The sequence below is a fragment of the Euleptes europaea genome, chromosome 17 (genome assembly GCF_029931775.1).
Source record: "Euleptes europaea isolate rEulEur1 chromosome 17, rEulEur1.hap1, whole genome shotgun sequence".
NCBI classification, from domain to species: domain Eukaryota; kingdom Metazoa; phylum Chordata; class Lepidosauria; order Squamata; family Sphaerodactylidae; genus Euleptes; species Euleptes europaea.
This window is the reverse complement of record NC_079328.1, coordinates 49977187-49991219: the sequence shown is the minus strand read 5'-3', so window position 1 is coordinate 49991219 and position 14033 is coordinate 49977187. Positions and strand designations below refer to the sequence as shown.

The window sequence follows — 14033 nt, the reverse complement described above, 5'->3', positions numbered from 1 at the left end:
GATCCTCAGACATGCAGAGAAGCCCCCATCACTGACTCTAGGGGTGCCCGAGCTCCTCTGGCACTTCAAAGCATACACCTGAACACACACATGAAGCTGCCTGCTACTGAATCAGACTCTTGGTCCATCAAGGCCAGTAGTTTCTGCTCAGACCGGCAGCAGCTCTCCAGAGTTTCAGACAGAGGTCTTTCACATCACCTACCTGCCTGTTCCTTTTTAACTGGGGATGCTGGGGATTGGACCGGGGACCTTCCGCATGCCAAGCAGATGCTCTACCGCTGAGCCACAGCCCCTCCCCATACAGAGTAGCTGCCCGACCTTCTCCAGACCCCTAAAGGCTCACCATAGCAACTGTTTGTGCTTGTTCAGTGGGCTGCGTGTATCTGTGCTCCCACTACCCCTTGGGACACCTGGTCAAGGTTGTTCATTGTTAGGGATTTCTGACAGCCAGATATACAGGAGGAATGCTGTCATGCCATGAAGCAGGAAAAGCACTCTGCACATGCTCAGGAGCACATACACATTCCAGGAAAATAATTCCAAAGCAAGAGCCGTGTTAGTCTGTTGCCGCAAAAATAAACAGGAATCTTGTGGCACTTTTCAGCTGAACAGATGCTTTCACGTACCAGAGCCCATTTCTTCAGCTGCGTGAGGAGGCATAAATTTCGTGCATTCATTTCATATACAGAAGATGAAGACCACAAAAGTTCCTGCTGGCGTAACAAATGGCTAGTCTTTCCGTTGTTGCCCAGCTCCCGCCCCCTGGGAGAGACCAACTCTGCACCCGATTGGCTACTGATCTATCAAATAGAGCACCTGCTGGTTGGCTCACCTGTTGCTTCCTCCACCAGGTCGCAGACTTCATCCCCTCGCTGGGGAGAAGGAAAAGTTGGTTGCTTAGTGAAAAGGAGGCGTGAGCTGCCATGTTTGGGCTTGGGGCCAGGTAAGGCTTGTGGGAGTCTGTTGGGAGCCCTTTCAGCCTTGCTGAGACGCGCACCAGGGATGCGCAGGTCTGCCCAGGCTGTTCTCTGGGGCTAGAAGCTGGTGGCTGAGTAGTCCCACCTGGAAGCAGCGTTAGGGGCTAGAAGCAAGAGAAGCTGCACCTGTTAGCCAGGTACTCCAGACGGGGAGGCTTTTTTGCATACCTGTGTCTTCCTGGTTAGCGTCTCCCTGGAGCCTTTCTGCCTGAGCCTTTCTGAAATCAAATGCCTCCCTCTTTTCTGTGTTGTACACATAATTTTTTCCCTTTTTCTTTTTTTACAAATAGGAACCCCATAGGAAGAGGGAGCCTTTCTCTCCCACCCCCCGCTGTTTCAGACCACATTTCTTTATTTCTCAAGAGCGTTTGCTTGCTCGGGGCCCACTGCCTTGGCTTCAAGGGGTCGTAACGTATGAATGTATGAGCTCTCTGCCCTAAGCCTAAAACAAACTCTTTGCGTTCTAAGCAAAAGTGGAACCCCGTGCTAACCCTCTGCTATTATTTTGCTTAGGGATGTTGTAGAGGGGAAATTCCTGGAGATTTTTGGGGTGGAGTCTGGGGAGGGCGGGTTTTGGGGACGGGAGGGACCTTAGCAAAGTATAATGCCATCTGGTCCACTCTTTACTACAGTCATTTTCTCCCAGGGAACTGAACTCTGTTGTCTGGAGATCAGTTGCAATTCCAGGAGATCTCCAGGTCCGACTTTGAAGATGGCAACCCTATTTGCCTGTCTGAACAACGGCAACAAATGTTCTTAAAATAATGGGTGGAGGTGTTTGTTGCAATTTAACCTTAGATATATCCCAGAGTGGGCCTTGTGTATCCACATGTACCACACCATAATAACAGTCTGCCTTTTTTTACAAGACTCAAAGCAGATTGCAAAATTAGAAAGGCACTGGAATAAAGAAAATGCTGCAAACAATGCATTTTTGGAGGCAGTGGGGAATTTTTAGAGGGATTTGGTCAGTTAGGGTACTCCAAGGTGCCTCCCTCATGGGTTGCTTGGCTTGTGTGAAATCCATGCGCCCCCTGCTTGTGTCCCTGTAGGACGGCACGTTCTCTATGGGTGTGGCTCACAGTAGCCAGAACGGTGTGGGGGTGTGATCTGTGGGGCGTCTCTGCACTGTTGCAGGAGAGAGCCAGCATTGCATAGTGGTTAGGGTGTCAGACTAGGAGCTGGGAGACCCGGGTTCAAATCCCCTCTGCCATGGATGCTTGCTGTGTGACCTTGAGCTGGTCATACACTCTCAGACTCACCTACCTCACAGGGTTGCTGTGAGGATAAAATGATGGCAAGGGGAAATGATGTAAAACTGCTCTGGGTCCCATTGGGGAGAATGGTAGGATATAAACGAAGTCAATAAAGATAGCCTTTTGGGATTTTGCACCTTTGTGAGGCTATAAAACTGCTGTCTTTGTGCTTGTGGGGGCAGCTGGTTTCTTGGGATGAAAACTCTAAAGGTCTTGGAAGAGCTTCTCCCTTGCCTTCCCATTTCAGACAGGCTCAGGTCTAGGAGTAGCCACAAAAACCTCCTCTGAGCATGTACAAAGCACCTTTGCTTCTGCAGTAGAGCAGTCATCATAGGCAGCCTTTGGGCTTTTGGAAGGTGGACTGTATGGCATTATACTCCATGGAAAACCCTCCCCAAACCCCACCTCAGGCTCCACCCCTAAAATCTCCAGGTATTTCCAAACCCAAAGCTGGCGACCCAACCCCCCCCCCCAATATCCCATAATGAGAGCCAACGTGGTGTGGTGGTTACAGTGATGGAGTAGGACTTGGGAGAACCAGGTTCAAATCCCTACTTTCCCATGGAAGTTTGCTGGGTGACCTTAGGCCAGTCACATGTTCTCGGTCTCACCTACCTCACAGGGTTGTTGTGAGGATAAAACGGAGGAGTCGAGAATGATGTAAGCCCCTTTGGGTCCTCATTGGGAGGAAAAGTGGGGAATAAATGGAGTATATAATAAATCCTACCCCGTTCGTGTCTCATTCATTGACTCCCTGCTTGTTTCAGTCTCTTGATTCTGGTGCTTGTTTTCCCCCAAGTCCCCTTTTCCCCGATGCCGGATCCTGGTGGCGTGACCCCCCGCCTCTGGCCTCAGCAGATTCCCCCTGGAACGTGGCTGAAATAGCTGCTTGGCAGAAGCATCTGGAAGAGGAGAGGGAGCTGAGTCCCTTGGAAGGAGACAGCACCGAACTCCTGGAAGGAGAGGACCCTGTGAGTCTGTGCCCCTGTTTGGGCAGGGAAAGTGTGGCACTGGAGAACTTGACAGCATTTGGGAAGGGGCTGCCCTGCCCCTGGGTCTCGGTGCTTCAAAGAAGCTGGGCAGCAGCTTTAAACTGCATTTGAAAGGGGTAGGACAAAAAATAGTGTTGCCAACTTCCAGGTACTACCTGGAGACCTCCTACTATTACAACTGCTCTCCAGCCAATAGAGATCAGTTCACCTGGAGAAAATGGCAGCTTTGGCCATTGGACTCTATGGCATTGAAGCCCCTCCCCTCCCCAAACTCTGCCCTTCTCAGGCTCCGCCCCCAAAACCTGACAAAACCTAGGCAAAAAGGGTTGCCAAGTCTGTGTTGGGAAATTCCTGGAGATCTGGGGTAGAGTCTGGGGAGGGCAGAGTTTAGGGAGGGGAGGGACCTTAGCAGGGTATAAATGCCATAGAGTAGCCATGTTCTCCAGAGGAACAGATCTCTGTAGCGTGGGAATCAGCTGTAATTTCAGGAGCTCTCCAGGTCCCGATTGGCAACCCTAGGGGAGGGGGCTGACCTTCATAGGATACTGAGCACAGATGTTTGTGTGCAAATGAACCCCCCTCAATCCACACTCAAACCCACACTTAAATCCACTGCAGCCAAACTTTGTGCCCTCAAAGTCAGCCCAAGACATCTTGCTGTGGAAGTGGCTGAACGGCAAAATTCAATCTGGGAAGCTGATCTCTGTACCCTGTAGATCAGCTGTAATTAGGGGGACCAGGTGGGCACTTCCTTTCTGGCTGCCACGTGTGGCACCCTGAAAAATATTGCTGTGAGGTTCTTTGTGTGCTTGGGATGAGTGTGCGTGCGTCCAAGATGAATGCATCGAATGGGTGAAACGTTTGCCGTTCCTCTCCCCAGAATCACATTTATGGGTCCTTCCAGGATGACTTATGGTTGCCCCCACCTGCCTAGTATTGACCTTCAAAGTTAGCAAAGAGGAGAGCTGTCGGGATCTTCTCCTCTTAGAGTCAAGCCAGGCGATACCCAGGGGGGTCGCAGAGGAGGCCCCCTCCCATTGCTCTGCTGTAGCACCCCTCTGAGCATGACGGTGTCATATTTTGCATCTCGTGGTGTGCAGGAGCTTGAGGCTATCAAGGCCAAGATTCAAGAGATGGAGAGGGAGGACGAGCGATTCCAAGGCCTGCAGACAGGTGCAAAGCAGTTCATCCTGGGCCCGGAGGCAGGTATGGATCTCACTAGGATGCTGCACCATGTGATCTGCAGTTCACAACCCAGAATCCCTTGCAAATTCAGCAGCAAACATGGTCTGCACGTGAATGGAGACTTTATAGGGCTGCCAACTCTAGCTTGGGAAATTCTTGGAGATTTGGGGGCTGCGTGATGGGAAGGAGCTCAGCAGGGATGTGATGCCATAGAGGCTGCCCTCTGAAGCTGCCATTTCCTGCCGGGAAGCTGATCCCTGTAGCCTGCAGATGTAATTAGGGGGACCAGGTCTCTGGCTGTACAGGAGGCCCCCCGCCAAGTCCTCCACGCCTCCAGTCTCCTCCTGCTTCCTAATGCAACAGCAGGAGAAACTGGGGGGAGAAAGGAACATTGGGGCATTTACCATAGAGTTTGGGGGGGGATTGCTAGTGTCACAGTGATGCATGCTGCTGCTTCTGGTTATACAACACCTATCCCTGTCCCCCAAAGCTCCCAGTTGTAATTCCAGGAGAGGGCCTGGCCCCAGCTGGATGCTGGCAACCCTCTCTCCATCTCCCACAATATTAGGCTGCAAGTCTCATATTGCAGGCAGAAGCACTTTCCAATGACTATATTGACATGGATGCTGGACGCCGTCCGGTGGAGTACATGCTGCTTTGTCATCCCTGGAAAAAAAGCAGTTGCAGGACACCGCTTGTATTGGCTTGTGTCTGCATTGTAGCTGGGAAGGAACCTGATTCCCAGGGGTTTTGCTGTTCCGTCCCGGTAGCTTCCAGTATATCTTCAAATGTGAGTCTTGCACCAAGTACCATCTAATCCCACATCTGGAAGCAGCCTCCAAAGGGATAAAATCAATTAAGGTTGTCTCTTTAATGGGATAAACAAATTCTATTGACATAACAACATTCACTTTTTTTTTTTAAGTTGTGCTAGACAGAATAGTGGAGAATTCTGTGCACTTTAAAAGAATGCGTATTCTAACACCCCAGAGATGGGTTTAATGCCCCAGGCTGTATTTTAATGTTTACTGTTATGTATTTTATCTTGTCTTTGTTTTGACTTTGCTCAAGACCTTTGGTCAGAGGAGTGTAATAAAAGGAAAGTACCATCTAATTAGGGTTGCCAACCTCCAGGTCCTAGCTGGAGATCTCCTGCTATTACAACTGGTCTCCAGGTGACAGATATCAGTTCCCCTGGAGAAAATGGCCACTTTGGCAATTGGACTCTGTGGCATTGAAGTCCCTCCCCAAGCCCCGCCCTCCTCAGGCTCCGCCCCAAAAACCTCCCACCAGTGGCCAAGAGGGACCTGGCAACCCTACATCTAATCCTGGTCTCCATTTCGTTAAGGCTTTGGGCGTTATCATGCCCCCAAACATTTCCCTCCCCTACCCTCTGATGGGACAGTTCTGGCAAATTCAAAACTGTGCTCACAAACATGGCTCTGTCCTAGTAAAAACTGGCCGTTTGCTAGCGCTGTGGTGGGCTGATTTGGAAAAGGAGGTGTTGACTGCTCATCTTTAGCCAGGAATAGGCTTTCAACCATTGCTGAGGCCTCGAATGTGCAAACCGGGATTAATATTACGCGCCCCTCTCCCTCCCTCCCTCTGCACCAAAGGAAGCATTTGTTTCCAGATGCTGCTGTTCCTGTTCCGAAGGGATTTTCAGGAATGCTGATTGGTGTCTCCAGATGTTGTAGCTTGTTCCAAATGCAGGGAAACATAGCATTGCTTCCAGCTAGTTTTCTGAGAGCCAAGGTCTTTGCCTCGAGGGCAGTAAGGGGGGGGACCCTAACTCCAGTGCTTGCTGGATTCCTGTACAGCCATGAAAGAAAGCACTGGAGTTGTGGTCAAAGGCATGAGCTATGTCCTGGGTCCCCAACCTTTTTGAACCTGCAGGCACCTTTGGAATTCTGTCGCAATCAGCAGGCATAACCACAGAATGGCTGCAACAGGAGGTGGAGCCAATCACAAAATGTTAGGGAGTGCGGTTATCCATGTGTCTGGGTGCTTCACTCCCCTGAGCCAGCGTGGTGTAGTGGTTAGAGTGTCGGACTAGGATCTGGATGACCCAGATTCAATTCCCCTCTCTGCCATGGAAGCTTGCTGGGTGACCTTGGGCCAGTCACACGCTCTCAGCACAGGGTTGTTGTGAGGCGGGGGGGAAACGGAGGAGAGGAGAATGATGTATGCTGCTTTGGGGGGGCCCTTTGGGAGAAAGGTAGGGTATAAATGAAGTTGAAAATAAATATGGGCATCCTTTTGTTCTGGGAATTGAATGCAACTGTGAAACTACAAATCTTGCTAATGAGATTCCAGCTGCATTAACAAAGAAGAGTTTTCTAGCCCTCGTGGGCGCACAAAGTTTTGTGGAGACTCTTCTGCTCAGAACGCCAAAGCAGACTACAAATATGAAAGCCTTTGTTGACATTAAAAGGGAAATTGTACAGTGAAGTTTACTGTAAAATCATGATATAAAGGCATGGAGATATCATACGAGAAAAGTTTACTATAAGATCATTTTTATAAGAACATACAAATCCCACTAGATTGGTTACTTGGTTATTCAGTCCTGAGTTAACCGTTATATGGTGCAGAGTAACAATCACGTTCTCTAATTACAAGCTAAAAAGAACTTGCCCCCGAGTCAATAATTATTGGATCATGTGTGGTCATAAGGTGGGACACCTTTGATTTGGTAGGTAGCCATTACCTATCAGCAAGTAACGGGTCTATGAGACCCAAAGCAGACTATAGGGATGCAGATATTATAGCACCGCAGGGGGTCTGGAGACAGTGACTGGGTCTATTGGATCGGCCTGAAGTCTCACACTTGGTGGGGTCCGAAGACTCTATGGCAAAAGAACGCAAAGGTTCCTTAACAACTGTGGATGTTTCCTACATGGGTGTGAAAACAGGGAGGGGCTGGCTCGGCTGGAGGGCTTGTCAGAGTCTGGGGGAGGTCATCCACCCAGCTGAGGGCAGGTGAGTGCATAAGAGAGAAACAGACGGGCCTGTGAGCCACTTGCGGGGATGGCAGGATCTCTCCCTCTGGGGAATCTGATGTGGGGGTAACGGATGTGCTGCCCTGCAGGAATGACTCTGTGCTTGACCCCACCCCCCTGCAGGTCTTCCTTTCCTTAGCCTGACAGACGAAAAAGTTGAAGCTGACCAACGCTCCGTCTATGTGGGAAATGTAAGTGAGACGGGGATGGATTTGAGCCAGAACCGGCTTTGCGTGCTTGGGATCAACCATTGATTGTGCTCAGTAAAGACTGCTTCTGAGCATGTGCAGAGCTCCCCACCACCACCACACACTATTAGGTAACCCAAGCTGGCCTGCATGTATTTTCAATCCAATACCAGCTTCAGCACAAAACCAAAGCTCCTGTGCTTTTTAAAAAAACAAAACTGTCACCATAAGAAAAGCTGGTTTTAAGCTGGGAGAACACGGTAAGAGGGAGTGTTGCAGACTGACACATCCTCGAAAGGAGACCGCATCTCAGGGGGTTGCAGGCTCTTTTGCAAATGCAGCAGTTGCTTTGTGTTTGCAATACACACAACTCTGCATCGTTTGTGTGGCCTTCACAGGTGGATTACGGCGGAACGGCAGAGGAGCTGGAGGCCCATTTCAACAACTGTGGGGAGATCAACCGAGTCACCATCCTGTGTGATAAGTTCTCTGGCCACCCCAAAGGGTGAGTGAGGGGCTGGAGGCTTGGGAACGGGGAGGCTCGCCTTGGGCCAGGGGGTGCAGCAGGTGGGCAGGGCGGGGACAGATAGTCCAGGGGCCCCAGCAAAACTCTGCTTCAGCAGCCTGCCTGGATCTGGGGGGTTTCCTGCGAGCACCATGCTGGGTATCGGACGGTTTCCTCTGAAAAAGGCTACGCTGTGCTTTGAACAGTTGCTCTGCAGGTGAATTCTGCCTTGTATTCTCTTAAGGGCACAGAGCCTTTGCTGGAGGAACAAAGTGCCAGATGTAGCATAGCCTCTGTGGCTTTGAAAAGGTCTGACATAGAGGTGCCATGTGGCATCTGGAGATCTCCCACTATTACAGTTGATCTCCAGATGGCCAAGACCAGTTCTCCTGGAGAAAACGACTCCTTTGGAAGGTGGACTCTATGGCATTATGCCCTGCTGAGGTCCCTCACCTCCCCAAACCCTGCCCTCCCAGGCTTCACCTCCAACCCACAGCTGGCAACCCTAATTAATGACACCCCCAACTCTCTGCCAGCCCAGGTTTCCAGAGGCAGAGCTGGTGATGCTGACTGTGTTCCCACCCTGGAAATGTAGTTTTAGGCAATCTTTTCCCTACCGCTTCCACATCCTGACTGAGAGTATTAAGGAAGAGCTACTAATCCACCTGGCAGGATGCTGTATCTACACCCTGAGAGCATCTGTTTCCAAACAGACCTGGGGAAAGGGGTCCTGGTGAGCTCCAGGAAGGGGGCTGAGAGTATGGAGCCAATCTGCTTTCAAAAGGAGAGGGGAAGCAGGCTCAAAGGTGTCCGGCTGCTACTCCTGTGTCTGAACCCTTTCCTTGTTTTGCATGGCTGATACAGACTGCGCAGACTCTTGTGGGCATTCTCTGCCTTTCCTCTCTCTATTACTCTGACCACAACACAAATACTAAATACATTGTGGTAACCTGAGTGGTGCAGGCTAGCCCTATCTTGGCTTAAAAGTTAAGCAGGGTTGGCCCTGGTCAGGACTTGGATGGGAGACCACCAAGGAAGCCCAGGGTCTCTAAGCAGAGGCAGGCAATGGCAAACCACCTCTGTGCATCTCTTGCCTTGAAACCCCTTTGGGGTCACCATAAATTGGCTGCAGTTTCACAGCACTTTCCACCACCAACCTGCCTGGGCCGCTTCTTCTCATCCCAGGCTTGGGAATCCCGTTTCCTGCATCCAGCTCCGCTCCCCTAAGGAAGCGTGATTTTTTTCTTCTTCTGAAGGTATGCCTACATTGAATTTGCTGACAAGATCTCTGTGCAGGCAGCCGTGGAACTAGATGAGACCACCTTCCGAGGAAGAGTAATAAAGGTAGGGATGGAGGGAAGGAAAGGGCTGGCACTGGAACCTGGTCTCGCTTCTATTTTTGGCACACTTCTGATACTTGGGGCAAACCCAACACCACAGATTTAAGCAGACAACTGCCATTACGTCTTCCCTTGAACCTTTAGGGATGTGCTCCTGTGAGGGACCAGGTACGCCACAGAGTCTCTCATAGGTTCCTGGCACCTTTGCCAAACTACTGTTCCCAGGGTTGTTGAGGACATACCATGACAGTTAAATTGACATAAAACCAAAAGGAGGGGTCATGGCTCAGTGGTAGAGCATCTGCTTGGCACGCAGAGGGTCATAGGTTCAATCCCCAGCAGCATCTTCAGTTACTCCAGAGTAGCAGGTGACGTGAAAGACCTCAGCCTGAGACCCTGGAGAGCAGGTGCCAGTCTACGGAGACAATTCTGACCTTGATGACCAAGGGTCTGATTCAGTATAAGGCAGCTTTATTTGATCAACATACATTTATAGCACAATAAACATGAGTCTGTCTGTTCCAAACTGACATTATACAGAGTTAGAATAGTTCCCCCCTCCCCCTACACCACTTGATAACTTTAAATGTCTTCAGAGTGGTTTATAGAACAAGATTAAAGCAATGAAATAGCAAACTAAAGCCAATGAAACCATGAACTGAACCATCCATCTCCATGTCCTGAAATGCTCAAAGGAAAAGGTGGATTTCACCTGTCTCTGAAACGAGGCAAGGAAGGCACACCACCACCACCTCTTGGGGCAGGGAGTTCCACCGGGCCTTGTACTGTAAGCCGCTTTGTTAGCCTGATTCTTTTCCGGCCTTGCTTCGCCCAGGTGCTTCCCAAAAGGACTAACATGCCCGGTATCAGCACCACTGACCGTGGAGGCTCCCGGGGCCGTTTCCACAGCCGAGGGGGTCTGCCCCAACGGGCCGGATTCTGCAGAGGACCGCGTTCAAGACCACATGGAAGGGTGTACAGGTGAGTGGCCTGAGGTGGCCTTGGGCAGGAGATGTAACATCAAAGAGGCTTGGCTTCATCCTTCCCCACTTTTGGGAAATCCATAATTGACTGGCAGCTGCCAACTAGGGTTGCCAACCTCCAGGTGGGGCCTGGAGATCTGCTGGAATTACAGCTGATCTCCAGGCAACATAAATCAGTTCCCCTGGAGAAAATGGCTACTTTTGAGGGTGGACTCTATGGCATTATACACCACTAAGGTCCCTCCCCAGACTCCACCTCCCAAATCTCCAGGAATTTCCCAACTTAGAGTTGGCACCCCATACTGACAACCTCCAATATGTAAAGGTTTAGCTAAACAACAAACTGGAGAGGTGTGTGCTCTACAAAAAGTGTGAGACTGTTTGTGCCTCCCTGTTACTACTTCATTTGTAAGACAGCTTCTCTCTCCCTCTCTAGAAGATGGCTAGAACTTTAGGTATACCATAATGCTTCCAGAAAAAGGAACGAAGAGCAGGGCATGGCTGTGTACCCCACAAGTGGTCTGGACTGTGGCTGGGGGCTAGTTCAAGAACTGCTGAGCTCTCTGGGGAACCCCAGAGACGGCATACCTCTCCTGACTTAGTAGCACAGGATTGGGGGGGGGTGTGTCCAGTCCTCCCATGATTTCCCCACTTGCAGCCCCTTCCCCTCTGTTCGCTTTATGGAAGGTGCCGCAATCGGGAACACCTCTGAGAGGGGCAGAGCTCCTGTCATGCAGGATTAACTTCCCTGTCGTGCCAGTTTTTGCCACCTTCGAAATGTCGTTGGAATCTCCTGCAGTCCGGGGCAGGCACGGAACAGAACATGCAAACCCAAGGCAATGCATGAGCCACATTGGCAGAGATGGATTTTTAAAAACACCTAGTACAACTTGCCAGCGCTGCCTAATGGTCAGAGGGCTTGGGAAGGCAGGCCTGGGGGTGGGTGGGGGATCCTGACAACCTTTCACTTTGGATCTGCGGCCCTCCTTTCCCCCCAGACTTTAAGATGAAGGTAACGCTTCAGCTCCAGTTACTGCAGGGCTGTTCCGGAGTCACTTCGAGGGCTGGCAAGAGCTCTGCCTGTGTTGCTAGAAATCCTCAGAGCACATCCTTGCGTGGACACTTGGAAGGCAGGCATATCACAAGGGGTGGGGGGAGATCGTCTCCTGCTGTACTGTCGTCTGGAGGAACTTTAGGGCGGTGGGATGGAGAACAAAAGTGCCACCGCAAGCACATTCCACTTCTGGCTTCTGCCGCTGTCAGGCTGTGTTAGCGTCACCTGGGCCTCTGTTTGGCCAGCAGGCTCTCTGGCACACAGGCTGGCAAGAAACTGGACACCTTGCTTTTGCTGGTGGGCAGCGACTTTTGCATCTCAACAGGGACCAAAATGAGCAATGACTTGCCCCCAAAGGAAGCAGCTGTCCAGGAGCGGCCGCCACCTGAGAGCGCATCACCTCATTGGCTCAGAGATCTGGCTCTGAATGTCCCTGGCAGCAAGTGGGTAGCTGGGCTGCAACTTCTGCACCCGTTGCTCTTTTGATCAGACGGCCGTGCCCCAGAATAGCTGAAAACCACTTCCCCCTCTTATGTGTTCAGCCAGATCCAAGGCCTGCGCTGAACCTGGGAATCCACAGCTATAGATTCTGCAGTCAGGATGAACTGTGAGAATTAAGGGTAATTGCATAGTGCTCGCCTTCTAAAGAGGTCTAGGGCAATCTCCTGCCTTCTGACCTCTCCTTGGCTACTGAGAAATTGCCAGGCATGGCTTGCGCTTATAACCACCCCTAAGAACTTGAATGTTGTTTATTTGGGGCGGGCAGGAGTGAGGTAGAAACAGCAATGATATTCCAGGATGCTGTACTGTGTGCTGGAGAACAAATCCCATCCATGCTTGTGCCCTTGGATCACATATGGAATAGACGTAGAGGGTTACTGCACTTTGTATTCCCAGCAATGTATTAAGGGTTTGAAAATGTTATAAAATACATCGCTTTAAGGGGGTTACCGCACTTGTATTCCCAGCGATGTATTATGAGTGAAAATGTTATAAAAAATACTGTTCGCACTTTCTATGTATTCCCACCAATGTATTAAGAGTTTGAAAACGTTATAAAAAATACTGTTTGCACTTTGTTTGGCCCCTTTAGCTGTGAAGACGTCTTCCAACCATTTATAAGCCGTGGTATCCAAAAACCCTTTTAAAGCGATGTTTTTTATAACATTTTCAAACTCTTAATACATCGCTGGGAATACAAAGTGCGGTAACCCCTTAAAAGGGTTTTTGGATACCACGGCTAATAAATGGTTGGAAGACGTCTTCATAGCTAAAGGGGCCAAACAAAGTGCGAACAGTATTTTTTATAACGTTTTCAAACTCTTAATACATTGGTGGGAATATAGAAAGTGTGAACTGTATTTTTTATAACATTTTCGAACTCTTAATACATCGCTGGGAATACAAAGTGCGGTAACCCCCAAAGTCTTGAACACTCTGTGACAAAGGTATAAATTATGCATGTTGGTAAGGAATTGGGTGGGTGGGTGGGCTCTTGCCAGGAGCTTACTGCAAAGGTGAGAGTATGTGCACATGTTCTGATAGTATACCTCCTGTGGGTTTTCTTCCTCTCCAGGGGCCGCGGAAGGATAGCTAACTGGTACACACCCTACTAGGTGGTAGAACGAGGTGGCCCAGGAACTGCTAACGGGACAGGACTTGCAAAAAAATGGGAAAACCTGAGAACCAACCTAAGCAAAGATGATATTTTAATCCATAGTTGGGGGAGATTCATGGTGCGGCTGGTGAGCTGATCTCCTACAAAAGAGAAAGGATCTCTGCTCCTTGGCCTGCCACAAAGATGGGCCACTTCAGCAAAGAAGTCCTACGGGGAGGGGGGAGGGGGGCATTGTACTTGGTATCGCAGGTTCTCCTGGATTTCCTGGTGGGGGCAGAAATAACCTTTCTGACTCTCTTCTTCGCCAAGATGTCACATTTTAAGGGAGATCTGTTTGAATTCTCTCGACAGTGGAAGGAGAAGCAGGCCCCGCCAGAGCCTGGATTCCCCACTCTGTGATCCAGGCATGCCTTACACAATGGCTTCCATTTGCAGCCTCACTGCTGGGATCCAGTTGGCACGGGCAATGCTCAATGGGTCAGGGCCATTATGGAGGGCTTGAGACACAGGGAAGGCAGCCTTCTGGTAAGAGGTGATCAGACGAAACCCTTTCTTGGATTTGGTTCCCATGAATGCTGTCTGCTCCAATTCTGAGTAGAGAAATGGATGCTGGGCATTTTAGGGGTGAAAATGCCTTGGATCCTCCTCCCTTATTCCTGTTGCCAGTTGTGCATAAGGGCACGGGCATTGCTCTGAATTGTCAACCCCCTTTAACGGTCCAGGCCCTTAGTGGATTTTTTTGTTCAGTAAGACCATTGGAGATCCATTATGCTGTTGGGGGGGGGGGGGGGCTCTCAGACTTACTCATAAGCCCAGAACATGAGAGTTAAATTGGAAAACCCAGATGAAGTTTACAGCATAGAGGTCCGGAGAACTGCATAGAGATCAGCTCTGCACCTCTCCGACATTTGGGGTAATATGTTTTAATATCTG

The 14033-nt window shown here is 50.1% G+C and overlaps 1 protein-coding gene across 1 annotated transcript; it reads left to right on the top strand.

Moving 5' to 3' along the window:
* The first annotated feature begins 907 nt into the window (after positions 1-907).
* Positions 908-13105, top strand: PABPN1L (PABPN1 like, cytoplasmic). The gene is made up of 8 exons (XM_056862895.1): positions 908-943; positions 3033-3204; positions 4326-4431; positions 7536-7603; positions 7999-8105; positions 9362-9449; positions 10281-10426; positions 13059-13105. The coding sequence occupies exons 1-8, from the start codon at positions 924-926 to the stop codon at positions 13096-13098; spliced, it is 747 nt and encodes a 248-aa protein (XP_056718873.1). The 5' UTR covers positions 908-923; the 3' UTR covers positions 13099-13105.
* Positions 13106-14033: the final 928 nt, after the last annotated feature.

What these genes read in the sequence shown, in the direction of transcription:
- PABPN1L (XM_056862895.1), top strand. Translation starts at nt 924, where the DNA reads ATGTTTGGGCTTGGGGCCAG. An exon ending in TTCTCTGGCCACCCCAAAGG is followed by an intron (nt 8,106 to 9,361) that starts GTGAGTGAGGGG and finishes CTTCTTCTGAAG; the next exon opens with GTATGCCTACATTGAATTTG. An exon ending in TCCGAGGAAGAGTAATAAAG is followed by an intron (nt 9,450 to 10,280) that starts GTAGGGATGGAG and finishes TGCTTCGCCCAG; the next exon opens with GTGCTTCCCAAAAGGACTAA.